We start from the raw sequence: 27,802 nt of genomic DNA on the forward strand, positions 1-27,802 counted from the left end.
TAATGAGTGAAAACAGAGTTGCGTAGCGGTTCGAGAATGAATCCTATCGCTTCGACATATTCGTATAATCTTCGACTGTATTGTTCCCTCAGCTTCTAGAATTCTCATAGAAGAGTGCCCGACACGGCACGGGCGATGCTGATCAGACTCGGCTCCTGCACAGGACAACTTTATCCATCATGGACACCTGGTTCTGAGTCCTTATTTGTAGAAAGTTCATGTACATTCCAATGCATCACGTGGGACGCCTCCAGGCATGACAGTTTGGTTGATTCAGGCTCCAAGGTTGAATGATCGACGCTTTCATCCGGCTGTTTTCGGGATTTAATTGGCAGATTGCCTATTCCAGTCTCGGCCTAGACTCGGGCTCGTGACCCGTTACCGTTCGAAACGGGCTTGACCGCCTGCCGCATGGGCACTCCGCCTTTCCAACTGCATCCACTTGGCATCAGTGTTGTTTCTGTTACTTCGATTATTGACAGTATCTTGGTTCCTGACAACTCGGTCGATACTCTGTTCTCAGGCAAAAGCCTATAGCTTGAATCTTTATTCCCTCGATCGCCTTCTTCTATCGGCCTGTTGGAGGAGAATGTGCCCCGATATCAACTCGCTGTCCCCGTCGCGTTCCTCTTCTGCCTCCCCGCGTCAAGTACGGAATCTCCCCACTTCTTCTGACAGCCAGCAGCATTCTTCATCCGGGTTCTCCCCTGCATCGGCCACCATGAGTAATAACAACAACAATAATAATCAGAACAGCCATCACCATACCCCGGAGGTCCCTCGTCGGTCATCCCGCAGCTCTCGTGCGGGCGTGCCGGGCTCAGAGCGCCGCCGGTCCGCTGCCGGTGCCAACTTTAACCTGAATAATAATGAGCCGACTGGAGACTCCATGGCCCCGTCCGACCACCGCTCCTCGCTAGGTCCTCATGGGCTTCGGACGTCTAGCCCATCGAGCCTCGGAGGCAGCCCGATTATTGCGACCGGGGACCCGCATCACCAACGTGCCCCCTCGTTGGGTGAGCTGCATCAAGAACTGGAGCAGGAACAAGAAGCCCAAGTGGTATGATCCCGACTGACACCATATCATTTCCGTGGCGGTTAAAATTGCCACCCCCTTGTCGATACATGACAACTAATCTGGATCCCGGTCAGAACCGACTCTTGCATATGATCCGAACCCAACAAACTCAACTGCAGCAATTACAGCAGCAGCAACAACAACAGCAGGGTTCCCAGGGCACGGCCATCGACGATTCGGACCGCTCTGCGTTTCCTACTATCCCACCCGTCTCGGCTAGCGGCAGTCGAACATCAACTCAATTTCCCTCATCGCTGTCCAGCCGCCGACCCTCACGGCCGTCGAGCCAGGCGGCGTCGCCTAGTCTCCGACCGCTGTCCGATGCACCCCGCGGGCCGGAGGGGCCAGAGTGGATCGCGGGCACCATTGAGAGCCCGGCACGACGGAGCAGCCGCGACGAAGGTGCGTTCTACCAGGCCGAAGCCACAATGCTTGCGAGAGAGAACCAAATTTTGCGACAGCGCATCCGGGACTTAGGTGAGTGGTTTTTTCTCTAAAGTTTTTACTAGTTATGTTTCATACCCACCAGGACCTGGTTAACCAGAGGACAAAGAACGCCAGGTGAGTGAGTTGACCACATCGCCCACTGGAGGTGGTGTGCGGTCGGGCGAGATCGCCGCAGCTCCTGCCACAGAAGGCGGCACGACTGCCGATCCCCATGCAACTGTTGGAGTCAGATCGACCAGTGAGCCCACGGATAAGACCTGATTGGACAAATGCAATGCCTACATTCGAGGACGGAGTATTTTACAGTGTGCTTCTCCAGATTTCAGGACGATCAATACGGAGTACATATCTCTTACAGCGGGCAACCGCAGTTCAAGGTTATATGCATTGTCTACCTTTATGAGCCGGTTCCCGCTTTTGGTCGTATGTGTGCCATCTCAAGTTTCTATACGAACCAGCGATCCGAGCGCGAGCCTGCAGCCGCCCTGCCGGATATTCAACAATCATCACACCTAATAACATTAAGTCGAGGGTACAATTTCTGGCTGTAGGGCTAGGAGGCCCCTATCTTGAGGCGTCAGCATTGGTGGCTTACACCGAGACACTATTGTATTGTGCATATTGGGCGCCCAATATAACCAAAGCCGTTATAAGAGGCGTTTGCTAATTTAGTAATCACAACTCCTTTCTTTCTATTCTCGTATCGTATCCCTTCTTTACCACAGAACTACACCGATTATTAAGAGGCGCAACGATCCGAACCGGGCAAAGGTCGAGGATAAAAAAAAAGAAATTGCCTGTAATCTCCACCAAATGTGAATGCCTCATATTCTTGAAGACACAACATCTTCCCAACCCCGAGGATGAAAATTTCTCTCACATACACCATAGGCTCTCAACATACACCACATTTCTCTACATCGAATTTCTACACACTATTAACTCTACCCCTTGCCTACAATCATAGTTACACCTCCTTAGCTCCATCATGAAGCCCAGGCCCCAGATGTTTAACCATGATCCTCAGATATTTTCCAACTGCAGTTACACTACAATGACCCTTTACAAATTACTATACCTTTTTACACCTGGTCTCTCTCTAAATAGTAACATTTCCTCAATGAACAACAAGATACTTTTCTTTAGGTATCGCGAGGCACTCTCTGTCAAGAAAACACATGGTCGCCCCAACGTTGGTGTTAGAAAGCAAACTGGCACACACACACACACACACACAACAATACGGCACCATTACTAAAAATTCATCTGAGCATTGCCCTCAATTAGATTTCCCCCTACTCTCTCCCGTCCTACCTTCCAGTAGCACGCTTGATCTATCATTTCTTCGTCTGGCTATCTGTAGTCTTTATACTTTTGTCCACGACATGTCTTTTTCTCGGACCACCCCCGTACCATCATCTATGTACACATATTCCTACAACATATCCATTCACATGCCGACTACACACAGCACGTCTCTTCAGAGACGGACACTTCCGAACAGTACAGTACATACCAGACATGGTCACATCTATACATGGCAGCTGAAAGATCTAACATTCTCGGCTCATTCAGACGTCATGTTTCACGACGAGTCTGAAGGATACACACTAACACAGAGCACAATCACCCGGTACGCCGAACCCCGGTGCCTAAAACAAGGCGTAGACTACTTCGATTGCCTCAGCGCACTTGCACTCGGACAAGCTGATCTACATTGAGGGTGCAATGTCTCATAAGATCCAATCCCTCATTGCCCTACAACCAGGAGTTCTCCCGATGCCCTGAAATGTTGAGTCCGCTCATTAGATACAGTATCATTCTTCTAGCAATGCATGAAAGTCGCTGCGGTGCCGGTAGATTGGGGACAGCCGTGATCTAGTTCGGCGTTTCTTTCTATGTATGGCCTCACTCTAGGTCTTCTAGAGGTATGCTCCTGGAAAACTTCTGCATAGCCAGGCGATCTAGTTCATTCCTCAAGAACTTACAGGATGACATCGACATCTCCAAGGCTTAGCCAAACCTTTATCTTAATTAGTTAGTCTGTAATATCGGTAGGGTAAGATAATACCTTCAGTGAGGAAGGGAAGACCGTAATCACTTGCGGAAAGTAAATCTCTGTAGCAACGGCTTTAGACCTTGCGCAGTGTCTCGCTGTGACGGGGGGGGTGCTTCCACTCCTCAGCCCAAAAATAGAAGGAATTTGGAAACCCGACATTAATTATTAATACTTAACCTTAGCAGTTAACCGACCCAAATAGTTTCCGCCGAGGAGACAGGAGACAAGCACCTCGGGAGGAACGCGAACTTCTTGATTGGCTTTACTGTTCATTATCCAGCATCAAATGGCCATAATTTGTCCGCCTTTGCCACAGTCAGACTATCGCCACGAGACTGGGATTCCCTGACCGTCTGGATCCATTCACCATACGCCGCGCGATGGGCATCTCTCGCAGCATCCCATAATTCATTCGGAACCCAGCCATCCGAATTTGTATTGAGGGAGTTTCTAAGCCATAGTTTGAGTGTTTGAATGGTCTCAAAGTCTTCATAGTCTCGAGCGTGCTCCCTGAGTTCTTCTTCAGTCGGAGAAAATGGGCATGAGCCTTGCAGTCCCAGTTCTGTCCAGCGAGCTGAAAGCTCAATTAACTCTTGGCGGATAGCCATGGCGCTGTCCCTCCATGTCGTATGGCAATATTGGAGAACTCCAAGCAAGGTCGGATCAAGTAACCTCGCGGGGCGTAGTTTAGGAGCGAGGCCCTTCATGCAAACATCATATGTCTGGTAACAGATTGATGCGTCTTTCCATTCCTGTTCGTTATGGCCAGAGGCTCTGTGCTTATCGACTCCGTTCTCGAGCGTGTTTCCCTCTGGCTCCTCTGGCAGTGCAGCAAAATCAGGGGTCTCATTGGCATAAATGAACGCAGGCTCAATGCTTGTTGACTGCCAATCAAGCACACCAGTAATGAGAGTTGAATCCTCGGCTGAGACATAGACATTCCTTTTGTGGAAATCAGGGTGAAGCAGAGCTGGGGTAGCGGCATCCTGAATACGCGTATCTTTAGCCAATTTTTGCATCACTTCTAGGCTTGTTTTCAAAAGACTTATGTGGTGTTGAATTTGATCCTTGGTGAGGGAGTAATTCGTGATTGACAGGATCTTTCTTCGGTAACCGAGAGAAACCGGTCTCTATCAAGCCTAAAGCATAGCTTGTGAGGTCTTTCTCTAAATTTGCATCTGTCGCGTTAGAACTGTTTATTGAGGTAGAGAATTGTGAAACTGAGAATGGCCACAGTTGGAACTCGGACCACCATAAAGCTCAAGTTCCCCCGGACTCCGATTCCAGAAAACTGGACTGCAGTGTGGACCAATGCAGAAGCCCGGCTCGAAAGGAACCCTTCGCGTTCGGCTCTAGTGGTCCATTTGAGAAGTATAGACTGCCATAGGCCGGGAAGTCTAAGGATGCCATGTCTCTTATCGCCAATGAAAGCGTCTTGGTGCATAGCATATGTTGTTCCGAGTTCATTTCGGACCACATCTGGTGCAGCTGAACACCCACAGCATGCTCCTGGATGATATATTCTGTGCCGATTGGATTTGATGGATTATCGTTCCAGTCTAAGATTTTCGGTATCGGAAGTGAGATCTACACAAGCAACACCAATAAGTGAGCATATCAACTGCATCCCCAAGAAGGAGGCATGTAGGTCAGCCTTATAATATGTTATTGTTGCGACTTCAGAGTTGGTCTTTAACCTTGGTGGGTCGGCGATACTGGTGGGTAGTTTCGCCACGACACAAGAGCCTGTGTCCATAGTAAGAAGAAAGACTCTATTGAATCTGCCTTCTCTCTTTTCACATTTAATGATCTTGGTTGCTTTTGGGCATAGACTGATAGCTTTATCACAAAGCGCTGAGAAGTCGAAAACAATGTGGCGAGAGCTTCGTTCGAGTTCATCCCGATTAAGCCATCTTCCACTAGTGTAGCTATAGAGATCATGCACTACAAACCGAGTCAGCGCCATGGAACTCTGAGTAAACAATGGTACTGACGTGGAACCGCTTCTTCCGAATTTACCCTTGGGGTTAAACGGTTAGGTAAGGGATGCGGCGGCATCGTGCTGAATTTGCTTTTCATGTTAGACAATTTTTGCTGGAAAGAAAAGGCAGGTCGACAATGCTGGGTGGTTGGTGAACAAAGCACCGAACGCTGCCAAAATCGGAGCATCCTCAGGCACCAAGTCGTTGTTTTCCAAGTTGTCACCCATGAGTTCGACAGGGCGCTTAAGTATCTTTGCCTACCATCCGGAGGCGGTGTGGGGAGAACTGAGTCAACGTTGGTATAGTAGCTATAAGAAAACAATGGTACTAAAACCAATGCCTGGAGGATCACCCCAATCAATCTCATATATTTTATTTTCTCTCCCATACGAAGTAGGTATACAAACGAAAACATTGAGTGGTTAACCTGGGGAAGGGGACAAAAAAGCAAACTTGGAATTCGCGTTGCAAAGTAATGTTTAATTCGCTGATGATGAGATGGATACAACCGCAAGGGTCAACATAGGACAGATGATAGTAAAATGGATTGTATGGAGCTCTACTCTATAACCAAGAGGATGTTATTGCTCTGTATTTGTATTCAACACAAGTGGTGTCTTATCTTAAGATAGCCAATATCATCCACTCAAGAGCACGTCGGAGGCTTCCACATAGCCTGCTTCATCATGTCCTTGAGCTTCGCGCCGTCGATACGGTTCACATAGGTGATGTTGCGCACGCCCGGTGGCTTAAGCATGGCCTGGTAGACATGAATATTTCCGTAACTAGGGCTTCCATAAGAGATATCGACGTCGATATAGGCTACAAGTCAGTTAGTAACTTCATCCTTTGTTCAACAATACGGAACCCAGACAGTCCACTTACCAGTAGTGGTGTTAATAGCAAGAGACCGGTCAACCATGAGGGCGGCCGCAGTTTCATCCCAGAAAGGAAACTCGGTGCCATAGTGATCATGGAAGAGCCTGGTATACTCATTCTTGACCGTGTAGACCTCATCAAGGTAGTCCTGTGTCGATTGTACCTGATTGGCCACGTTTCCGGCGATAACAATCTCGGGGAACTCTGCATTGAGGGCAATTTTCGCAGCTTCTGGGTCGATCATCAAGTTGATCTGTATTCGATGTTACTGGGTTCGTTCTTGGGACAGTGAGTCAGTACACCTACATCGGAGTTTATGTCCGCCTGCAAATAATCACCCGTAACCTGATACATATTCACATCCACGTATCCTCCCATGATGACCAGTTCTTTGGCCAGGGAGGCGAAATCGGGATCCATTCGCACTGCCAAGGCAATGTTGGTCAACGCCCCGGCAGAGTAGATGGAGACTTGATGCGGATATTTGTGGACCATCTCAACCATGAAATTGGCGGCAGACGTGGAGTGGTTGATCTTAGTAGTGGGGAATCCCTCAACAAAAGCGGCCTTGACGATCCGGTTTGGATCCCCTGATGTTGGGTCATTACCGAGTGCTTCTGCTGTTACATTCTCTGAAGCGAAAGCGCCCTCCCAGGGAAGTTTGCCGTGCACGCTTTCCCATGCCTGGAAACGCGCTGGTGTATTGATTAGAGGATAGGTGGCACCCGCATAGACTGGGATGCAACTGAGGTTTCCAACCTCAAGGTTGGCTAGCGCATGGTATGCGCATTGACGCTGCCACGAATTGGCCGTATCTAGAAAAGTGTCAAAAGCAGTGGCTGGCACTGCATAAGAAAAAATAAGGAGCTCACCGGAGACTAGTCCCAGAACCTGGATGTCATTCTTGAGCGCGATCAAGAATGGAAGAAAGCTAATTGCCCCCCAGTCGTTATCCAGGATGGCATATCTTTTTTCGGGTTGGCTATTGGCGGGTGTACACAGGGCCAGAGAGAGAAAGAACAACGAAGAAAGAGAGCGAGTCGGCCACATCGTCACAGAAAGCGCGTTTGAGTCTCAAGTACAAAGTTGAATAGTTTCTCCGCATGGCGGCTCGGTTTGCCTTTATATGTTTGGTACTTGGATGGTGGGCCAGGCTCAATCAACCGGGCTGCTCCTCATTGAAGTTCGGCCACGCTCCTGACCATCACCCTATCGCGCACCATAGCGCCTATCGGCTTTTCCTCACCACACAGTAGTCTTTTATTGTGACCCCCTAATGGAAAGGAAAGGTGGGTATAGATAGCGATCAGCGTCCACATTTCCTATGCGGGAAGGTGTTTGCGGTTCAAGCTTTTCTCAGGTAATGAGCAGATGTCTTCTCCCAGAACTTGATAGTCAATTAGAGCCAAGGCAGAGAACATTATGGTGGTATTCTATCGATCATTCAATTCCATAAATAATGTTCCACCCGTCTGGGCTTTTCAGTCGTAGTAAGGCATAATGGTTTTATAGCATATGTCCCAAAGCGAGATTCGGAGGGGAAAACTAGAAGAGATAAGACTGCCGATAACCAGATTAAATTCGGCAGTTCCTTATCTTCACTGTACGAAGTACCGACAAGGGTGTAATGGTAATATGCAAATATCACGCTAAAAGAGGTTTCGGAGTTATGCAGTCACTGGTTCCACTGCTTCTTGCCCCAAGGACTGACTATAATGTCGAACAGGCTTCATTCAGATCTGAGCGGTGTATGGAAAACACTGTTAATATGAAACAGGGTTTGGGGAGGCCTGCGATCAACAAGGCCTCCCCACCACCGATAGGAAATACTGGGTATCATTTTTAACTCGAGCAGGAGAAGCAAAAGAAGGGTGTCGGTGAAGCCCAAAAGAAAGCGAATGCAAAAGAAGAAGAGAAGGAAACGCAGGTGAAAAGCGATGACAGACACGTTCAAATTACAACCAGGGCAACGGGCTGTAGTGGCAAATGCAATCAGTCTAGAAAAGTAAGAGAAAAGAGAATAAAAATAGAAAATAAAAATAAACAAAAATGCAAAGAGTGAGAAACATAGGGCGCCGTTACCGAAGACTCCACTGGACCTGCTAAAAGAACCCGTCAAAAGCCAAAAAGGAAAAGGAGGAGAAATAAGATCAGCTAAACACACGAAGTGCCAGGGGAGTCTGACATAAGTAACCCAAAATACAGTAACCTTCGCTTTTCCCATGCAAAGTGAGATTGGTAGTAGCTAGTCCGCTGCAAGATTTCACAGCCCAAAGATGCAATATAGAAAAGGCGACAAAAGAGTTGAAATCGAAACGGCCGGAACAAAACTGTGAGAAGAGTTCAATGGCGTAAAAGAGCGACATGGAATACATTTCATCCCTCCGCATCTTCTTCGGTCGAATGACTCCTGGAAGAAGTCGGGGATGGCTTCTGACCCATGTTAGGAGTTGAAGAAGGGATATCAGTATCGCGATTACGAACCGAGGACACTCCTGTGTTCAAGCATTCATTTTCTTTCCCGCTGCTGTCGGTCTCCGTTTCAGTGCTTTCACAGCCTTTTGTTCGAGAATGTAAAGCGCGTAGCGTAAGCCCCAGTTCCCGCTCCAGCTCTTTTTGAGAGGGCAGATTCTCCTTGGCCCCATTAAGTTTCTTTCTGTAAGCTCGCAGTGTACGGCAGACTTGTTCGGTAGACATGTTAAGGCTGCCAAACTCGGTCTTTCCGCCGTACCTACTACGTGATCGAATATCTAGTGGTGAACGGTGGTTGTTATGGCTTAAGTGGCTAGTCTTTTTCGCGGGGGTTGACTTAGGACTAGGAGGGGACGGTGTCCTATGCGACCTCTCTAGACGCGAGCTGGAGCGTGCTGATGCTGGTGTTGGCGTCCGTGGTGTAGCGTCTCCATTCTTGGCCGATGTGGGCCCAAGGGACAGTTTTGACAGTTTGCGTATGAGCGGCGGAGATTGCTCGCGCGTCGGAGTGGAGGCCCCTGTCCCATGCTCATGTCGAAATTCAGCAAGCTCATTCTTAGATAAAATCTTCCGTATAGGAGGTCTGGAAAGGGCCATCTCCTTTGAACCCTCATCTTCCTCCTTTGACGTGTTTCTTGTGATTTCTTGGGCTTGGAAGGGCTGCACCGAAATGTTCCACATCATGACAACACCGTCAATACCTGAGCTTATCAATGTGCGTACAACGGTTCCGCTGGGCGGATCAGGGCTCCTTTCCAGCAACTGCACGTCACTGACACCCTCGGTATGGCCAAATTCACCAGTGAGCAATACACCACGGTCCAAGTCATACACACGTATCGACTTATCAGTGCTGGCCACTCCTATTAGTAGCTTGGGACTGTGTCCCAAGATTCCCCCAGCTACTGTCAATGCACCCATTACCACTGCATCATTTGAATCGGAATCGACAGCTCGGATAGAATTCAGATGGCGACCGGACGGTATCTCATACTGGTGTACACATCGGTCTGTGGTGGATATGATAAGGGTGTCTGTGTCATCTGCGGACAAGGTCATAGACAACGGGGACGATTTCAATGTTATGACTTTGGAGATCATGTAAGCAATAGAAACACCGCCATCGGCCTCTCTGGTCACACGCTCCCTGATTAGCACTGTGCGATCAGCAGAGCATGAGAGAAGGTTTTCTCCGTCGTTAATGAAAAGAACCTGCCCCACAGCGCCTACGTGGTCATCCATCGTTTGGACTAACTTTAGGCTGTCTTCTGTTATTTGAAAAAGCTGAACCATGCGGTCACGACCGCAAGTGGCGATGAGACAAGAGTCGAAAGCTGCGCTCAACGCAATATCAGTGACTTCGGCTCCATGAGCTCGGACTTGATCCATGCACTTCCAAGACTGTCCTTCTAGAACTCGCAACACGCCGAATTTATCGCCAGAAACGAACAAATCCATCCTATCGCTGGCCCTCACTACCCTCAATTCATTCGAGGTTTCTTCATCTACGCCTGGAACTTCCTCCAAAGGGATGACATGGGAAGCCCGGCACTTGCCATGAGTGTCCCAGAAGTTCACTGTGCCCCTGCATGACCACGTGAAGAAGTCGGCCTCGAGGTCATTCGGTACTTTCAATGGGCCGATCCCAAGCACAGCATCTTGATGAGCAGGCATGGTGGTCTCCACATGGCTCTGTTCATCCTCCATGGCATCAAATGGGTAGATATGGATGGCTCTAGTCGTATCAACTGTAACCATGTGGGTTGTCAGGGATCCCATGCATGTGATAGCAGGCCCTTTACATCTATGTTCCTCGGAGGAGGTTTCGGAAAGGCTGGGTGACAAGGGAGCAGCAGATGATCGTAGAATCTCAGTTGGGAACCTCTGCATTCGCCTGCCTCGACCGCCAACCCATACACAGGAACGATCCGAGTCCACCATCAAGGAGGTGATGCTGAAACCCACATTCTCCACCAGGGTTATTTTCTGGGAGCCCTCTGTGTCACTGAGAAAACACAGTGCACCCGTATCCGTGCCTACCACGGCCTCACGATCAGAAACCATTGCCACGCTTGTAAACGTGCTCTCTGCTAAAGAACCCAGTAAACAGTTCCTTCCAGACAGCGCTCGCGGAGCAAAACTAGGCGAGCTAGGGGCGCATTCCATGTTGTGACGAGTCTTGGTAGGCGATGCTGGTCTAGCTTCTGGCAGTCTCCAGACTTTGACATGTCGAACTCCCACCCTATATATGATTTAGTCCACCCATCATATCATCAATCGTCTGGAAAGACCTACGTGATCAAAGTTTGGCCTATGAAACACATGTCCCGTATCGAAGACGTGCATTTGTTGGTTAAATGGAGCTTTGCAGCTCCGCTTTTCAGACTGACCGACCAAACAAACAGAAAGCCGTCATTGGTGTCACCAAGCGTAGCCAGGTACTGGGAGTCACTGCTAAAAGCCAGCCCGCGGACCCCGAAGGTATGGTCAGTAAGAATGGATAGTGGAACATCGGAAGGGGCGTCTTTTGCAGTTGAGTAGATCAAGACTCTGGGGCCATAGCCAGTCTAGAGGAAAATCAGTAAACTTTATACTGTTGGTCGGCTTGGGAATTTGTGCCACGCACCTCGCCCACGGCAAGGAATCTCCCATTTGGGCTGATTGAGACGCTAGTGACTGCTTTTACTCTCTCTCGCGAAGACCAGGCACGGCTGCTGTTACTTTCTGCCAATTCATTCGCCGGGGAGCCGTTGAGAATGGCACTATGCGCCGTGGACTTGACGCCCGATGATGGCCTAGCGCGAGTATCTGGTGTGGTTGGAGGGGTAGATTGATGGTAGAATGAAGCGACGGGGTGGACGCTCGAGGCGGAGGGGCGTGCTCGGAAGAAACGTTGATTCACATTGCCCGCCTCGTCTAATTCAGCTAGGATGGCTGCTGAACCGGCGCAGAGGGCAAAGGACTTGCTCTGGTCGTGACTGGAAAATCCATGGGGAGAAGTTGTAGTCGTACCGATCACGGTCTGTAGGGACAAGGTCGCCTGATGTTGCGGTGCCTTGTTGGGAGTCCGCGGGGGTCTTAAACCCGGAGAATTGGTGGGAGTGATTCGGAGGGACGAGCCTGCGCCAACTGCTTTGTTTTTCACATTCAATGAATTGTACGCCATGGCCAGTTTGGGCTGAGTCTGATCACAATCATTCAAGAACTTTATGAAGACTGCAATCGTAAACGTATATCTCGACTGGAGTTTTGCTCGCACTTTCGGGTGGTAGCTTTAACAACCTATTTCGGTGCCATTCAGTGATTTGTAACCGGAAGAAGCTGGAGAAAAAACAATAGGTAAGGGTATGTCTTCGTGCTTTGTGGTAACAAGCTTCTAGATTCTAGTAATGATAGACTGAACTCGGTAGGAGAGGCGTTTTGTGGGATAGCACAAATGTGGGAGGGGTGAAAGGAATGGCCGAGCTCGGGGAGCCCTGAGAGAAGCTCAGTCGATGTGGACCGGGTATAAAGGAGCGACCAATAGGTTGTGGTGAGAAGGGCGAAAGAGTGAAGGGAAGTAAAAATAAAAGAGAGGGCTAGCAAAGGAACGAGAGATTGAAAGTAGAGGGTGAGGCTAACATGAATCGAAGGAGAGAGCACAACTGTATCTGTCAGTCAGTAAACAAGGGTTTTTGCGGCATTCCAGCGGGCGGAGAAAATCCTCAGGAAACCAACTTACGAGACGAATGACGAAGGAATAAATGAGTGAATGAAGGATTGGCGAACCTCTCTCAGCCCTTAACCCTTGGCGCAGAGAGAGGATCTGACAGAGGGAAGAAACGAACCTTTTAGCTCTCAAGCTAAGGGTATCTTAAGATCCATCAACTAAAAGGGAGATCATTTACTTGAACGAGAGCTTCCTTTTGTTCTTTATTTGGGAGTTGATAACCCTAAACTCCTTTGGGCGAGCACCGCCAATTTTAAGTTTATCTGGGCAGAAGCAAATTAAATGAAGGGTCACCTCCATACATACGGCAAATCTTCCGGGAGGGAGAGGGAAATTGGCCAGTTTTGAACCCAGGTCGGAAAATGAAAAACAAAAAAGACAAACCAGAAAAGACGCAAAAAAAAAAAAGGAGCATGTTTGGCTGGGCACCAAGCGGTTGAACTCCCCTTGTGGATCAGTCACAGAGCACCAAGTGGTCTAGTCTTCCAGTTAGTCTCATATCGGATGTGGAGATGCCAATCATTCTTCCTAAATGGTAATCCAGAGAATCCTTAAACAAAGCCCCCGTTCGAATCTTCGAATATAAAAGGGAGGGAGAATTCTCTCCACCATAGGCCATTGCAACACCTCAGCGCTTCTCTGGTGCAAGACAGCTGGTGAATGGTGATAGGGGACACAAGACGTAGCTCTAGGTTCACTATAGTACAACTGAGCAGCAGCTGTATAAACACCTGGCGAGTGTTTGATGCTGTTGAGTTTTCGAGCAATACTGGAAAGCGTAGAATAGGATCATTTCCTCTACTCACTTAGGACAAGCAACTATATCCAGGGCGCTGAACTATAGAAATATAGGTTTCAGGTTTCACGGCAGAAAGTGATTGATATTATGGATGAATTAGGGACTAATCCTTAGTTGGGCCTTCAGAGAGCTCCATTTTTGAATCGTATACATTGCCCTTGTACTTACTAGAGGGATTGGGCTCGATTTCTGAGACAGAATCATTTAAGGGCTCCTTTTATATCTACTCCCTAAGTAATATATTCTTTCCCCAAAATCCAACGTCATTCTTATCGGAAGCGATAAGATCACGTGATTATCACTGTCGTCTGAGGTGGAAACTGTTCTGGATCTTTTCCAGATTCCTCTGCTATCGAATTTCTCCAGGTCAGAGATCGGCAACATTCGCACCTCGTTTTTCCATAGTTGCTTGAAGAGGCTTCACTATGGTAGCCTTCTGTGCTAGCTCTGCTAGACTAGCTCTACCTACACTTCTGCGCAACGTGTATCGCTCCGAATTTACCTCTGAGCTTCATTCCTCCCGTCTCATCTCTCTGCGCCGGGCGTCTCACTCCCATCAGCTTTGTAACAATGGCCGGAGTTTTGCTTCCGTCTCGAGACTACTTGCCTCCCAGCCAGGACCGCATGCGAATTCGCAACAGCCGTCGCAACCGGCCATCACAGAATCAAGTTCAGAGCAACTAGATGCCACTGTATACGGTTCTGTTAGTGAAACCCCTGCAAAGGATACGACAATCCATCGTGATCGACGGGACCCAAATAAACCCGCTCGAAAGGCGAAGAAGACGAAGTTTTCCTCATCACAAGCAGAACCCGATGCAAACTCAGTCAAATCCTCCCGCGATAAGAAACATGTGCGCAGTGACCGAACCTCCCCGGATTACAAACCCAAGAAAAAGGAGCACTGGCAAATTCAAAAAGATGCCTTGAAGAAGAAATTCAAAGAGGGATGGAACCCATCAAAAAAGCTTTCGCCCGACGCTCTTGAGGGTATTCGCCACTTACATGCCGTAGCTCCGGACAAATTTACAACTCCTGTTCTTGCCGAGCAATTCCAGGTATCTCCAGAAGCTATTAGACGTATTTTGAAAAGCAAATGGCGTCCTTCCGAAACAGAAATGGAGGACCGGCGCAAACGATGGGAAAAGCGGCATGATCGAATCTGGAGTCATCTATCAGAGCTGGGTCTCCGACCGAAAACAAAACGCACGGAGGCCTTAGACGATTCAAACATACTGTATGGTAAGGGCGAAGAAGGCAACAAACCATCAGAGTAATCTGTTGTTGTGTTTCAGAGAAGCATGAAAGCATTGTGCAAATTGGAGACATATATACTGTTAATAGTACATAATTACTTACATTGTTACTGTTTCTCTTTCATTCTCTTCCTCTCTCTACCTTCATTTCCTGTTTTTTGTTCTTTTTCTTTTCTTCTTCCTCTTCTTCCTCCTTACCTCTTGGTCTTTTGCGATTGCTGGTATTGTGCTGAAACCCTGAGTTACTTGGCTCCATAATTAATGTGTCTCCTTTTGCGGAGATTTGTTTTACCAAGTGATTCTTCTGTATCACGTCAAACAAGCCTTATTGTGTTTCTATATTCCATGCTACGGCTATAAAACAAAAGAAAACAAAATAATAAAATAAGTCTCCTCATCCGGAGCATTTCATAAACTCTTTCCTTATCAACCCCAATCGAGACGATTAAAGATATGGAAAAGTCTCCGGTGGGCTAGAAAAGGACGCTAACTCTAAAGTGTCTTAACTTGGTACGGTTACCCTCAGTTGATTTGGCCGACAAGGCGCATGCAACGCGACTCTGGCCCGTTCACTCACGTTTTCTCTTTTCTGTTTTTTCTTGTTTTGTCCTTCTCTCTATGATGGCTCATCCAATCTGACAGCATGCCATAACCGGCTATTGTCAATTTGTTCCCCCCCCATCTGTCCTATTCATTTATCACATCGGCGGCGTTAAACGGAGAAGAAGCCGATACCCTTTGGTGGCGGCTGTTGGTATCCACCGTTTACCCCAAGCTTCTTGCTTCCTGCTGCTTTTCTCCGCCCATATGGTCACCTTGCGACCCTCGCCATGCCGTCGGACATTCAAGTCTTTGTGAAATGGAAAGATCAGACAATATTCGCCGGTGAAGATGTGGATTGTACCATAACCTTCAAGAACGTTGCGGAGGGAAACGTGGAGAGCAACAATGGCAGACAGCTCTCACCTCAGAGGAAGTCGTCTCGGCCGGGCAGTAGCACGCCTCACTCGGACTCCTTCTTCTCCCTGAAATCGCCGAGGAATCTATTCTCCAACCCAAATCGCCGATCCTCGACGACGTTCTCGAGGAGAAGCCCATCCCATCGCGTTTCTTCATCGTTAAGTTCACCATTGGTCGGTTCCCATAGCTTTCCGCCTCCTTCGACACCTCGCAATGGCCCACCCCCCGACCACAAGCACAAGCGATCCATTTCGATATTATCAATTGATAGCGAAGGAGGCGGGGATAGGACCCCGAAAACGTCTTCACCCTTCACCCGCTCGAGGCCAGCCAGAGGGCATGGGCGTTCTGCGAGTTTGCAGGTGGTACCCAAGCGATTCGAAGGCTATGATGACATATTTCCCAAGGGTATGTCTCTTGCTTTGGCAGCAGCGCTCGATATCTCGTAACTTGCACTGACAGTGACTGCAACCTAGGTGGGCGTCATACCGCGCGGGGTGTCCCACCTCCTGAATCCCCCATGAATGCCTCTCCACAAAGTCTACGAGTCGATGTGGACGCGGCGGCCAGGACTAGTCGCTCTAGGTCTGGTACGATGAGCCCGATTAAATCAGCCGAATCACCGCGAGGGCCTGCGCGTCGACCGCAATTACCTCCAATGGACTTCAAATTCCCACCTCCCGCGAGCGAGACGAGCAATCCACGACCCGGCGCATCACCAACGATACCGGCCGGGGAGCATGGCAACACAATAACGGTAGCAAAGTCGAATGGTAAAGAGGCCTCTGCGTTAGCTGCACCAGGTCACTTGCCGCAGCTCACCAAGATTATGTCGACGTCGAGTCTGAGTGGTAGCCATAGAAGCAGCGGCGAATTCTACTCTGTGGGGAACAATTCCTCGGAAACTTTACAGTCGGAATACACGAACTACTCTATGACAGTCCCTCGAACACCTGTTTCTCGACACGGGCGACACATGTCCAGCGTTGACTCTGCGGCTTGGCTGCCCAACGGTCAGACGTTGCTCATGGGCTATGCCCAGATCAGTGCATCATTTACAGTGGATGGCTCACTAATCAACCAGTCGGCTTTTGAGGAAGTCAAGAGGAAAGGCGTAGTGGGTGACCAAGGGAATGCTGCCGGCATGTCCAACGGACGAAGCGCTGCAAGCGGCGACAAAAATCGTAAAGGAGGTGGTTTCTGGGGCGCTTTCAAATGGAACGCGATAGAGGAATCCATCAACGGTCTACTTTCCAACAATGAACTTGATGGTCTACGCGATATGCGAGGTGTCACCTCATCACGATCGATACCGTTACTGTCCACATCTCAATCGCTTCTCTTCGTGGATCTCCGACTAGCACCCGGAGAAGAGCAATCCTACTCATTTTCCTTCACTTTGCCCCGTGGCCTCCCTGCTAGCCACAAAGGAAAGGCTATAAAAATTTCCTATAACCTAGTCATTGGCACACAACGACCGAGTGTCCGTAATGAACCCCAGCGTGTCAATCGCATTACTATACCATTCCGGGTATTTTCCGGCGTTGATGGTAAGTAGCTCCCTCTGGCTGATGATATCCTCTCTATCCGGCGCAACTAATGTATCGTAGGTCAAGGGGATATCCTTGGCCATGACTTGATGAACCCCTATGTGCTTCTCCGAGATGAAGCTAGAGTACAGAAGGTTGGGCCAAGTCCGCCGCCATCTACCAAGACTAAGAGTATCAGCGGTACCACGTGGAACTCAGCGCCTGAGTTCTTAGGCTATGTTGATGATATTCTCGAACAACGCTCCCAGGGCGCTCTTCTACAGCCCCCTGAGACACCTCTAGAAAAGCGCCCAAGCCACGACCTGTCCTTGGGCCCACTGTGCAGCAAGGATGCTATTGATCTCGCGATTCTCCGAAGCAACCAGGCTCTTAACTCGTCGCGCAGCCCCAACCGATTTGAGATTGCACGCAATGGGCGTCGGATTGCCGTTGTGGTGCTCAATCGACCAGCTCATCGATTAGGGGAAACTATCATTGCTACGGTGAACTTTGCCGGCGCCGCGCTCCCCTGCTATGCAATTCGAGCCACGCTAGAGACGTCGGAGAAAGTGACAGGGTCATTAGCCGTGCGGTCTGGCGCAAGCATCCGACGTGCCACTCGAAAAGTACATGCTTCTTTCTTCGAAAACACCCTGTATTCCACGCGAGTCGTCTTTAGTCCTGCTATCCCCATCTCTGCCACTCCTACAATCCTAACTACTGGAGTCAACCATGAGTGGGAATTACGGTTTGAATTTGTGACGCCAACCATGCATGCCGACTCTGGGGTCGGCCCGTCGGGCGCTACGTTACTCGAAACCGTGCATGAAGATGACCGGGGACGGATTATGAATGCTTTAGAGAACATCGGGTGTGAGTCGTTTGAGATTGCGATCCCTCTCACGGTATATGGGGAGACAGTCCGAGAAAGACTCCCCGAGGAGAATGAAGGATACTCTATATAAATAATGTTGTGATGGGCATGGGCATGTCCCTGCGGACTCTATCTGTATGGGAGGAAGTACTGTTTACCTTAATGACTCTCATAGATATCCTCCCCATGCGCGGGGTAAATAAATGTATGTATGTTATTGGCAAGACATTGTTAACGAGGCCCAATCAAGAGAGTTCGGTTTCTCTCTGTCTCTTTTCTTTTTTGGTCTATGTGTTCCTCCTTGCTCTCTCATTTCAATGCAATACCTATGTAAATGGACCATTACTCATTCCAAATAAATTGCAGCCACAAATCCCTTGAATGTGGCTACATGGAAGGGGAGCGGTGGAGGTCACCGGGGCAACCCATGGATGAGCGATGACTGGTGCCTTCGGCATCCATGGAACACATGCACTTAGAGGTTCCGCTCTGGTTAAATCGTGGAGACAAGACGGGAACCTCGATCGATGACGGAATTGGGCTTGTGTTGATCGGAGATCCTTCCATTGCCCACCGCTTCTTGATTTTCTTTAGCCTGGAGAACCCTCAGCCGCACTGTCACCTGATTGATCGCAATTCCATAGCATTGCCCGTGAAAAGTGAGATGATTCCCCCGGCATCTCTCACGCACTTTGCCCACGATTAACTAACCCCTGCCTGTTTGGTTGTGGAATGTAGGCGCATTCCCGGTCACCTACGCCGCACACATCAACGCTTCAACCCACCACAACAAAGTCAAATTAGTACAGATCTGAGTGCTCGGAGGTCAGATCGCGGGGCATTTTTTGTGCGCTGGATCTGGAGGATTGATAAAAGAGAAGAGGACCGAGAGAAGAAAGTAGAATGGCTTCATTCATCACCACCATGTCGGTTCCCATTAACCCTGTTCTTGTTTCTTCTACCAATACTCCTGCTACTCCCTTTGCCCCGCCATCATTTTCAAAATCATCTCACCCGTTGCCCCGCCCATTGAGTCCCTCGATTCATTACAATGATGCCCCCCTCACACAACCTCCTTCTTACCTGTCGCCGATTGTGAGCGCGCTCACAGATGAAACATGTGGACTAACCCCTCCCAGCAATGCGCGGACACGCGCGCCGTTTAAGCCACGGTCCGCGGCCAAAGGCACGAGCAGTTACCAGTTGAGACAGTTCGCAGAGGCGACGTTGGGAAGTGGGAGTCTCAGAAAGGCCGTGATCCTTCCTGAGGGGGAGGACTTGAATGAGTGGCTAGCAGTTAATGGTGAGCTCTCAGACTCGTCGCCAGTGCGACCGGGTGGTTGTCGCAGGCCGCTAATACACTATCCTCGGCAGTGGTGGATTTCTACAATCAGATCAATCTTCTCTATGGTTCTATTACAGAGTTTTGTTCGCCTCAGTCATGCCCGGAGATGAAAGCCACAGATGAGTGCGTAACCTTCCCGGGGATTATCCGGATTACGGCTGACACGAGAAATAGATTTGAGTACCTTTGGCAAGACTCGGAGCACTTTAAGCGGCCGACGAAGATGTCTGCCCCAGAGTACATCGAACACCTGATGAGCTGGGTTCAGAGTAATATTGATAATGAACAAATGTTCCCCAGCCGACTGGGTATGTCCATAGCCATAGTCTCTGTGTGACTTCGCTAATGCAAACTAGGCGTTCCGTTCCCCAAAGCGTTCACCAGCCTCATCCGTCAGATTTTCAAGCGGTTATACCGGGTATACGCACACATCTACTGCCATCATTACCCGGTCATCGTGCACCTGGGACTCGAACCGCATCTGAATACAAGCTTCAAACACTACGTGTTGTTTATCGACGAACATCGGCTGGCGAGCGGGAAAGACTTCTGGGGTCCGCTGGGGGATCTGGTTGAGAGCATGTTGCGAAGCGATTAACGGAGGTGTTCGGTCGACTTGGCAAATTGAGGATCTAGATTGGGCATGACGGTGATAGTCGGTTTCCAATCAACCAATGCACTGAATGACGGCGTTTGGTGGGGGTTTTTTAGCATTCTGTCATGGTTTTAATAGAAAGATGGTTCCCACCATCACGATGAGCGGCGTTGTGTTGAATGTGTTCAGTGTGTTCAGTATGTTCGGAATGAGGATCTTATCTCTAGTCGAAGTGTTTTGTAGTGTAGCCGAAAAACCCGGCGTGTGCGGATACTCACGTGACTGGCGAGAATTGTTGGACGGAACATCAACTCAACTCCATCTCAGCACGACCACCGGCCATTTGCTCCCCTCTCCGACCGACGTTCGCACCGTCTCGCATCCACTACCCTCCCTCCTCCACTCCCTCGAGGTTCTTCTTAGATATCTGTCACAATGATGCCCACTCGGTTCGCCCGCGCCGGCCTCCGTGCCACCCAGCAGTTCTCCGTTCCTCGCACTGCCGCTGTCAACGGCCTGAGGGCCTACGCTACCCCGGCCCAGGAGGTCAAGCCTCCTGTGTCTCTGTACGGTGTTGATGGTACCTACGCTACTGCTCTGGTATGTGTCTTACCGATCGAGTTGGATGGGTTGGGTGGGATTGGGTTCTGTTGTGGTTTCCATTGACCCGAGGCGTTGAAAATCCCCTCAAAACCGCGTCCGAGCCATGGAGACTACACCTCAATCTGAAAGCACCGAACCCTCCAACATCACATTTTCAGCTGGGATGCCCGCCACTAACTGAATGACAACAAACAGTTCACTGCCTCCGCCAAGTCCGCCAACCTTGAGCAGACCTCCAAGGCCCTCTCCGTTCTCGGCGAGACCCTCAAGGCCGACCGCAAGTTGACCGGTCTCATCTCCGCTCCCACCCTGACTGCTTCCGACAAGTCCCAGATCGTCCAGGAGCTTCAGAAGCTTACCGGCGACAAGGGCGACATTGTCAAGAACTTCCTCGAGACCCTCGCCGAGAACAACCGTCTGGGTCTGTTGGAGGGTGTCTGCGAGAAGTTTGCGACTCTGATGGGTGCTCACCGTGGTGAGATCGACCTCAACATCACCAGCGCTCAGGTATGTCCCTCCATACGATGCATTTTTCTGCTTCCGTGTTTGCGGAGTGATATCGTCGTGACTCGGTACTGACGAGAATCCCAGGAGCTTGACAAGAAGAGCATCAACCGTATCGAGAAGGCCGTCTCCGGCTCCCAGTTCAGCCAGGGCAAGAAGCTCAAGGTTGTCACCAAGGTATTTAACTTTCGCCCTCCCAGTATGGTGGACCACCTTTCAGTACTAACGGAAACAGGTCAACCCTGACCTCGTTGGTGGACTTGTTGTCGAGATCGGTGACCGCACCATCGACCTCAGCGTCTCCTCCAAGATCGCCAAGCTCAACAAGGCCCTCACCGATGCCCTGTAAATTAGATATACCTCTGATTCCGACCCATGTACCGTACTACTACCATGACCAGTAGTGAATATTGTTTCCTTTTCTTTTTGGACCTGAGGCATTTCGCATGACTCGATCTGAGTGATAGACAGAATTGAGTTATTCCCTTCATCCTTGCCAATGTATGGAGAGTAGCATTTGCCGATAACATGACATGACATGCACATATTTATTAATCGGTTTGTGTAGCCTATTTACAGTAGTCTATATATAGTAGCCAAATAAGGCATCTTTATAAAACAACTTAACACCTTCCACATTCAGACCAAAACGAGCGAATTAAGCTGTACAGTACAGTCTATACATACCACCCAGCTACAATCCCAACGAAAACCTATCATTCCACCAACCAATAGAACAGAAAGAATTAACCCACCGCAAATACAAACTTGGATTATCCTCATGGTGCCTCTATACACAGAGACGACACCTCACTCCAATCGCTTCCTACCCAGAAACTAAACCACGCCTCAACTAGAACAAAATACCATCTCTAATAATCAGTCCACAAGGACAAGATCTGAAGATGTGCATATAATATACATGTATTTCCGTCTTGCGCAGGGCCACCTACTAATCATGATCCCTATATTGGTATAAACCAATGAGAGAGAGGTTAGGTAGGCAAACTTCAGTTAGTATCTATTCGTTATTGGGAGATAGTTTGGGGTTTGGGGCTTGGGGTTTGAGGTTCCTGTTTCTGGCTCTATGTTCTCTCTCCGTCTCTTTGCTTTTCTGTTTAATTGCTGGGGTTGTAGGGATGCTAGGTAGTGTCGGAGTTATGGTGTGGGTTGTATATCAGAGAACTGTAAATTTATGCATGGGTTGGAGGTGTTTTGTTAGGTTTCTTTTCGGGTTCTTTTATTTTGGTTTACTTTTTATTTGTCCACTGTTTCTTTAGAAAAAAAAAAAAAATCATTCTGGGGTGCTGAGATGTATCCATATGGATTTGTTTCTTGGTTGCTTGGCATGGATCCTAGTATATATATCTCTTCTCAAGTATTGTCTTTCATGATGTGGCTTTCCACCCAAGTAATATAGCCCAAGCAAATAGAAATGGCAAATGTTCACGGATAAATCTCTGCATATGGCTGTGAATGTACGTACTGCTAACTAAAGTCAATGCAGGCTTCTATAACTATGACTATGGTTCTAATGTTATTAACCCATGAAAGAAATTACCCGTCAACAGTCTCAGCGGATATCTCCCCCATATCCTGTCTAGATACCAATCAATGTCCATTCGACTTCAGATCAGCTTGCGTCTCGAACTCGTCCTCATATGCGCCCATCGACAACTGGCTTCTCACCCGCTCCAACTGACTCTCGACATAATGTGACACATGATCATCCACACCGTTGTCTTTTTCTTCATCGTCGACAACACTTTCTGCGGCGGTAGTGTCGCCAAAGGACGACTCGAAGTCGCTTCGGTTCCCGATGGAGCGGCTTGTGGACGAGCGACGGATGCTGGGTCGACGGCTGCCGCGTGCGCGGGAGCGGCTGAAGATATCATCAAAGTAGTGTGATGCCGCCGCGTATGGGGAGCGGGGGGTTTGCGGAATGCGGCAATTGACTCTGTACCGAGAGTTAGACTATATTGACAGTGAGTCATGCTACATTGGTGTACTTACCCAGTGTCGTGGATGATCTTGGCAATCAAGCCAGTCCAGCCGCATTGGTGAGATGCTCCAAGGCCCCGGCCGGTATCACCGTCGAAAAATTCGTGGAACCACATGTAATCTTTCCAGTGCTCGTCGAAGTCGAGAAGGTCGGAGTTGTCGTGTACCGCGCGACGTCCTTCGTCGTTACGCGCAAACAAATGCTGCAACCGATGTTGAATTTCCTCGGCAACCTGCCCAAGATGCATATATTCCCCGGACCCTGTAGGGCACTCAATCTGGAATTTATCGCCGTAGAACATGTAGAAGCGCAGCAACGACTCGACCAGCAGGAAATTGACGCACAGCCAGACCGGTCCGCGCCAGTTGCTATTTCCCCCGAAGAGAGCACTGTCCGAGTCGCCAGGGACGTAACTGACACGGAACTCCTGACCGTTGACCGTCATAGAATACGGATGCTCGCCATGGTATTTAGACATGGATCGGATACCATGCTCCGACAAAAACTCGGTTTCGTCGAGCATCCTTTTCAAGATCTTTTCCAGGCGGTCTCTGCTGACCAGTGCCAACAGAAGACGCTCGCCTTTCCCACGACGCTTCATGCTAGCGATGTTGCGCTCGGCAACATCCTGCCGATTCTCAATGAACCACTCCAATCGGCGCTTGAAGGAAGGGAATTGGTTGATCAATTCGGGCTCAAGTGTGAGAACTCCATATAACGGAATCAGGCCAACAAGGGACCTCACGGGGAGCTGTTGAGTCCATGGTTCGCCGTAGGAAATGGCATCGTAGTAAAACCTAAATCACATCAGATAATAATCGGGTTGGTCTCGGGTGTAGCTCTTACCCATCCTCTTCGTTCCACAAAGAGGCCTCCTGGCCTCCCGATTTGAACGTCATAGCATCACTGATTAGGATGAAATGCTCGAAGAACTTGGACGCAACTGTAACTGTTAGTCGACTTCTTCATGCGACAAGTGCCGAGTTTCAACGTACTATCCTCATAGATCCGTCGGTGTTTCGCTAATTCCAAGGCAATGTTGAGCATGCATAAGCAATAGAAGGCCATCCAGCCAGTGCTGTCTGCTTGCTCCAAAACACCTCCAGTGGGCAAAGGCTCGGAACGATTGAACAACCCAATGTTATCCAAGCCGAGGAAGCCTCCCTCGAAGACATTCTTTCCCTCCGAGTCTTTACGGTTGACCCACCAGGTGAAGTTGAGGAGCAACTTTTGGAATACCCGTTCGAGAAAGTCTAGGTCTTGCCGACCATACATCTTCCGCTCGATCTTGAAGACCCGGAACGTGGCCCATGCATGGACGGGAGGGTTTACATCGCCAAAGTTCCACTCATACGCAGCAAGCTGTCCGTTGGGATGCATATACCATTCCCGAGTGAGAAGATCCAGTTGCTTTTTGGCAAAGTCGGGATCTATCATCGCGAGAGGTATGCAATGAAAAGCCGTGTCCCACGCAGCGAAAAACGGATACTCCCAGGAGTCGGGCATCGAGAGAATGTCGTCCATGTACAGGTGTTTCCACTGTTGGTTTCGAACATGCTTCCTACCGGGGGGAGGCGCGATCATCGCGGGGTCACCATTTGCCCATTGATCCCAGACAAAATGGTAGTACTGCTTTGTCCACATCATACCCGCAAATGCCTGTCTCTGGATGTTTCGGAGATCGTCGCTCATGGGTAGGGGGCTGATGTGATAGTAGAAGTCGTCGGCCTCTGCTATACGCTGTTCGATCGTGTCGTCCAGTTCCTCTTCGTCAATGAAGGTCTGGAGCTTTCGGGACAGCCTGAAACGGACAACAGCACACTCGCCTGGGGGGATCCCCTCACCCTCATTAAAAGCGTACCAGGCAGCAAACTTGGTACCCTTGTTCTCCGGGTTAATCGCGTCCTTTTCGCCGTTGACGATGTAGCGATGGAATGCATCCTTCACGTACGGCTGATCGTTTTCAGACTTCCAGAGCAGCTCGTTGTTCGTCTCGTTTTCCGTAAACAGCATCTTTGGCAGGATATCGTCCTGGTTGCTTCCCGCTGCTGGCGAGGGGGAGAATCGTACATATCTTTCGCCTAGCTTCTTGTGGTAGGACTTGGCTGTCAGCGGGGCGACCTTTTCGATGGAAGGCTTATGAGATTGATCCTCGTAGCCCCAGGCCCAGGTGTTCCGGAACCACACATGGGGGATGATGTGCAAGGGAGCCGGCTCAGGGCCTCGGTTATAGGCAATAACGCGAAACAGGAGCTCCTCTTCGTCATCGTCTTCCTTGGCCGTCTCAATGAAAATATCCCAGTACCGATTGTCGTCGAAAGCGCCGGTGTCGAGGATCTGGTATTCGCGTTCCAATCTCGACCGGCGCGCGTTCTCGTCTCTGAGGTCCTCGTAAGGAAACTTCTTCTGAGGGTATTTGTAGAGGTATTTCATGTAGGAATGCTGGAATGAAGCGGTTAGAAAGGGCAAATATGAACAGCGTCCCTCTTGGATAGATCTACCGTCGGTGTGTTATCAAGGTGGAAATGAGCTTCTTTGATACTCTCTCCATGGTTTCCTTGAGGGTTTGACAAGCCAAATAGACGCTCCTTCAGAAAATCGCTATTGCACAGTGAGTCAGTGGTCGGAAGGTAGGGTAGGACCAAGGGGACATACTCCTTCTCGTTCCAGAAAGCAAACGCAACGTTCTGCAGCGTATGGGTATCGGAGACCCCGGCGATGCCATCTTCGCCCCAGCGGTATGTTCGCGACCGAGCGTGCTCATGGGAGAAGTCTATGGCGCGGATTGGGGTTAACGGGTCGCGACGGATAAGAAAGAAAGAGAATGGCGAGGCAAAGCGAACTTACAGCTCCACGCATCACCGTTTTCACTTTGCCACCGAGTCAATTGGTTTTGTTCATAAATTCTGGGTGGGAAGGACTTACGAATAATCCTCTCGAACTGCGGGGATCCGAGAATGAGGTCATTAGTTCTGCGGCCCCTCATCGCAAATCACAGCAACCACGCACCGAACGCGCGATGGAAAATAAGAAAGAAACCAAACACCGTTCAAGAGGTACTTACCGGTTGCCCATTGCCTCTCGGCTACGTACGGACCCCATTTTTTCCAGTAACGAATGCGATCCCGATCTTCCTTTAATCGCTCCTCCTCCCGCGAGGTGTGGACGTGCTTGTCGATCAGGACCATTCTAGTCGGGATCGACGGAGGACAAGATAGGAGGGGAGAAGTGAGATGAACTGAAGGAAGAATCGAGGTACTGAACGGGGGTTGGGTGACAAAAAACGAAAGAGAAAGAAGCTGGAGGGGAAGAGGAGGGAAGAGAAAGAAAGAAGGGAGGCGAAAGATAAAGGACGGCAGTTCCTGAACCCTGTTCCCAGAGCTGCAGTACAACTCACCAGCGATCCGATCGCTGGCTTATCAGAGGACCAGAAAGGACCCAGAAACATGATTTCTTGACTTGGCCTCAACGGTCTGGACTCGTCGCTCGGACGTTCCATCGCCATGGTGGATACTAAACTCGCTCCCGTCATCGGTTCAAATTATGCCACCTGACTTGACATCATGGGAGATCTCTTTCTCACGATTGATGAATAATTGAGACTGAAACAGACTGAGGACCTGAAAATAGTTCAATTGACTTCCGCCACATTAAGCCTCTCCTGGGGCCTCATACATGAGCGCAGAACAAACATGCTCACTCAATAAAGTCCTGAATAAAAGCCCTAATGGACCCCGAAATTTCCTCACTATACGCCTCTTCTCAGTCTGCGCGTCAGTTATTTTCAGACGTTGATGTCGTTTCAACTACTCCATATAAGTCAAATTAGAAATCAAGGTATAGGGGCGAAAAGTCTTTGCTAACCGTTTGGAGCCTGAAAAGGTAGTACTCCAGCTATCTTCTCGTCCATTCAGATTTTAAATCATCGACGAATTCAAGTAAAAGACCATGAACAGGATCTGCTCAATTATCCACTAACCAACGAAACCCCTTCAATGTTTTGTTTACCTGCTAGTTTTATTCGTATTTTAATGAAGTGTTGGACGGTAATAGTCCTCTGTGAGGTCAACATTCTTATCCAGGCCATGTTCTTGCTTTCGTTAATAGTGAGCCAGCCATGACAGTAGGGTCCGGCCACATCGGATAACTTTTTTCTCTCTAATGTGATCATAGACTCGACATTCGACGATAAAATGGTCCAGTGATGCGGTATTCTCGAATCGGGACCAAGGGGTTCGCCAAATGATGAACTGGTTGAAACGGTGAGTAAGTGACAAGTCTAGCGAAAGAATAGGCTGAAGAAGTGTTACTACCTTCAGAGCATATAGTTGCCCTGAATTTGTACTTTGAATATGTAGCCATGAGGTGAGGGCGCCAGGTCTTCTAGGAACTCCAGCTCAGAGGCCAGGTCTCTGTCTCATCCATACTTTGTAACATGTATCTTTTCGAGATGGTGTAGACATATTTGCTAAAAGGGTATGCAAGTAAACAGTAGATTGTGAGGGTCCAAAGGTGTATATTAATTAAATGATGGGAGAGGGTCTAGATATTATATCACCTGAGTATAGTCTCTTGCGCATATATTACGCGCACATTAGCAGGTTCCATAGAATTAAAAAATTTTACCTTGATATAAATTAACTTACTAGTATGATCTCTAACTGGTGGCACCTGATTTGACAAACCCTATCCTTGACACCTCTTCTGGT

General features: G+C 49.1%; 9 protein-coding genes across 9 annotated transcripts; 5 read left to right on the plus strand and 4 right to left on the minus strand.

Annotated features, from left to right (window-relative positions):
* Nucleotides 1-229: 229 nt before the first annotated feature.
* Nucleotides 230-1,786, plus strand: ANOM_003485 (uncharacterized protein; the record flags this gene model as incomplete). The annotated part of the gene is made up of 3 exons (XM_015548742.1): nucleotides 230-1,060; nucleotides 1,153-1,555; nucleotides 1,623-1,786. Coding segments are annotated over 3 exons (1,185 nt in total), but the record flags the coding sequence as incomplete, so codon positions are not given.
* Nucleotides 1,787-3,856: 2,070 nt separating this feature from the next.
* Nucleotides 3,857-4,603, minus strand: ANOM_003486 (uncharacterized protein; the record flags this gene model as incomplete). The annotated part of the gene is made up of 1 exon (XM_015548743.1): nucleotides 3,857-4,603. One exon carries the CDS (start codon nucleotides 4,601-4,603, stop codon nucleotides 3,857-3,859), a length of 747 nt encoding a protein of 248 aa, XP_015409360.1.
* A 1,609-nt stretch (nucleotides 4,604-6,212) lies between these two features.
* ANOM_003487 (inosine-uridine preferring nucleoside hydrolase) lies at nucleotides 6,213-7,495 on the minus strand (the record flags this gene model as incomplete). The annotated part of the gene is made up of 4 exons (XM_015548744.1): nucleotides 6,213-6,388; nucleotides 6,452-6,698; nucleotides 6,752-7,260; nucleotides 7,318-7,495. 4 exons carry the CDS (start codon nucleotides 7,493-7,495, stop codon nucleotides 6,213-6,215), a joined length of 1,110 nt encoding a protein of 369 aa, XP_015409361.1.
* A 1,326-nt stretch (nucleotides 7,496-8,821) lies between these two features.
* On the minus strand, nucleotides 8,822-12,083 carry ANOM_003488 (WD40 repeat domain-containing protein; the record flags this gene model as incomplete). Its single annotated transcript, XM_015548745.1, has 3 exons — nucleotides 8,822-11,159; nucleotides 11,213-11,484; nucleotides 11,544-12,083. 3 exons carry the CDS (start codon nucleotides 12,081-12,083, stop codon nucleotides 8,822-8,824), a joined length of 3,150 nt encoding a protein of 1,049 aa, XP_015409368.1.
* A 1,767-nt stretch (nucleotides 12,084-13,850) lies between these two features.
* On the plus strand, nucleotides 13,851-14,702 carry rrg9 (mitochondrial ribosome assembly protein RRG9; the record flags this gene model as incomplete). Its single annotated transcript, XM_015548746.1, has 1 exon — nucleotides 13,851-14,702. The coding sequence occupies one exon, from the start codon at nucleotides 13,851-13,853 to the stop codon at nucleotides 14,700-14,702; it is 852 nt and encodes a 283-aa protein (XP_015409369.1).
* An 809-nt stretch (nucleotides 14,703-15,511) lies between these two features.
* ANOM_003490 (putative intracellular protein transport protein (Sat1)) lies at nucleotides 15,512-18,135 on the plus strand (the record flags this gene model as incomplete). Its single annotated transcript, XM_015548747.1, has 3 exons — nucleotides 15,512-16,049; nucleotides 16,118-17,191; nucleotides 17,252-18,135. The coding sequence occupies 3 exons, from the start codon at nucleotides 15,512-15,514 to the stop codon at nucleotides 18,133-18,135; spliced, it is 2,496 nt and encodes an 831-aa protein (XP_015409358.1).
* An 812-nt stretch (nucleotides 18,136-18,947) lies between these two features.
* ANOM_003491 (Mob1/phocein family protein) lies at nucleotides 18,948-20,152 on the plus strand (the record flags this gene model as incomplete). The annotated part of the gene is made up of 4 exons (XM_015548748.1): nucleotides 18,948-19,347; nucleotides 19,419-19,512; nucleotides 19,564-19,697; nucleotides 19,746-20,152. The coding sequence occupies 4 exons, from the start codon at nucleotides 18,948-18,950 to the stop codon at nucleotides 19,985-19,987; spliced, it is 870 nt and encodes a 289-aa protein (XP_015409357.1). The 3' UTR covers nucleotides 19,988-20,152.
* Nucleotides 20,153-20,169: 17 nt separating this feature from the next.
* Nucleotides 20,170-21,646, plus strand: ANOM_003492 (F1F0 ATP synthase subunit 5). The gene is made up of 4 exons (XM_015548749.1): nucleotides 20,170-20,584; nucleotides 20,783-21,094; nucleotides 21,179-21,268; nucleotides 21,327-21,646. The coding sequence occupies exons 1-4, from the start codon at nucleotides 20,420-20,422 to the stop codon at nucleotides 21,438-21,440; spliced, it is 681 nt and encodes a 226-aa protein (XP_015409381.1). The 5' UTR covers nucleotides 20,170-20,419; the 3' UTR covers nucleotides 21,441-21,646.
* Nucleotides 21,647-22,537: 891 nt separating this feature from the next.
* On the minus strand, nucleotides 22,538-26,281 carry ANOM_003493 (uncharacterized protein; the record flags this gene model as incomplete). Its single annotated transcript, XM_015548750.1, has 9 exons — nucleotides 22,538-23,048; nucleotides 23,105-23,890; nucleotides 23,940-24,036; nucleotides 24,089-25,535; nucleotides 25,595-25,694; nucleotides 25,749-25,866; nucleotides 25,941-25,963; nucleotides 26,019-26,034; nucleotides 26,158-26,281. 9 exons carry the CDS (start codon nucleotides 26,279-26,281, stop codon nucleotides 22,703-22,705), a joined length of 3,057 nt encoding a protein of 1,018 aa, XP_015409380.1. The 3' UTR covers nucleotides 22,538-22,702.
* Between the last annotated feature and the right edge of the window lie 1,521 nt (nucleotides 26,282-27,802).

The sequence above is a fragment of the Aspergillus nomiae genome (genome assembly GCF_001204775.2).
Source record: "Aspergillus nomiae NRRL 13137 chromosome Unknown contig00052, whole genome shotgun sequence".
Lineage (NCBI taxonomy): Eukaryota > Fungi > Ascomycota > Eurotiomycetes > Eurotiales > Aspergillaceae > Aspergillus > Aspergillus nomiae.

Excerpts from the sequence above, each read along its gene's own strand:
- ANOM_003492 (XM_015548749.1), top strand. The coding sequence starts at position 20,420 with ATGATGCCCACTCGGTTCGCCCGCGCCGGCCTCCGTGCCACCCAGCAG. Across the intron at positions 21,095-21,178 it reads TCAACATCACCAGCGCTCAG|GAGCTTGACAAGAAGAGCAT; the intron begins GTATGTCCCTCC and ends CGAGAATCCCAG. Across the intron at positions 21,269-21,326 it reads AGCTCAAGGTTGTCACCAAG|GTCAACCCTGACCTCGTTGG; the intron begins GTATTTAACTTT and ends TAACGGAAACAG.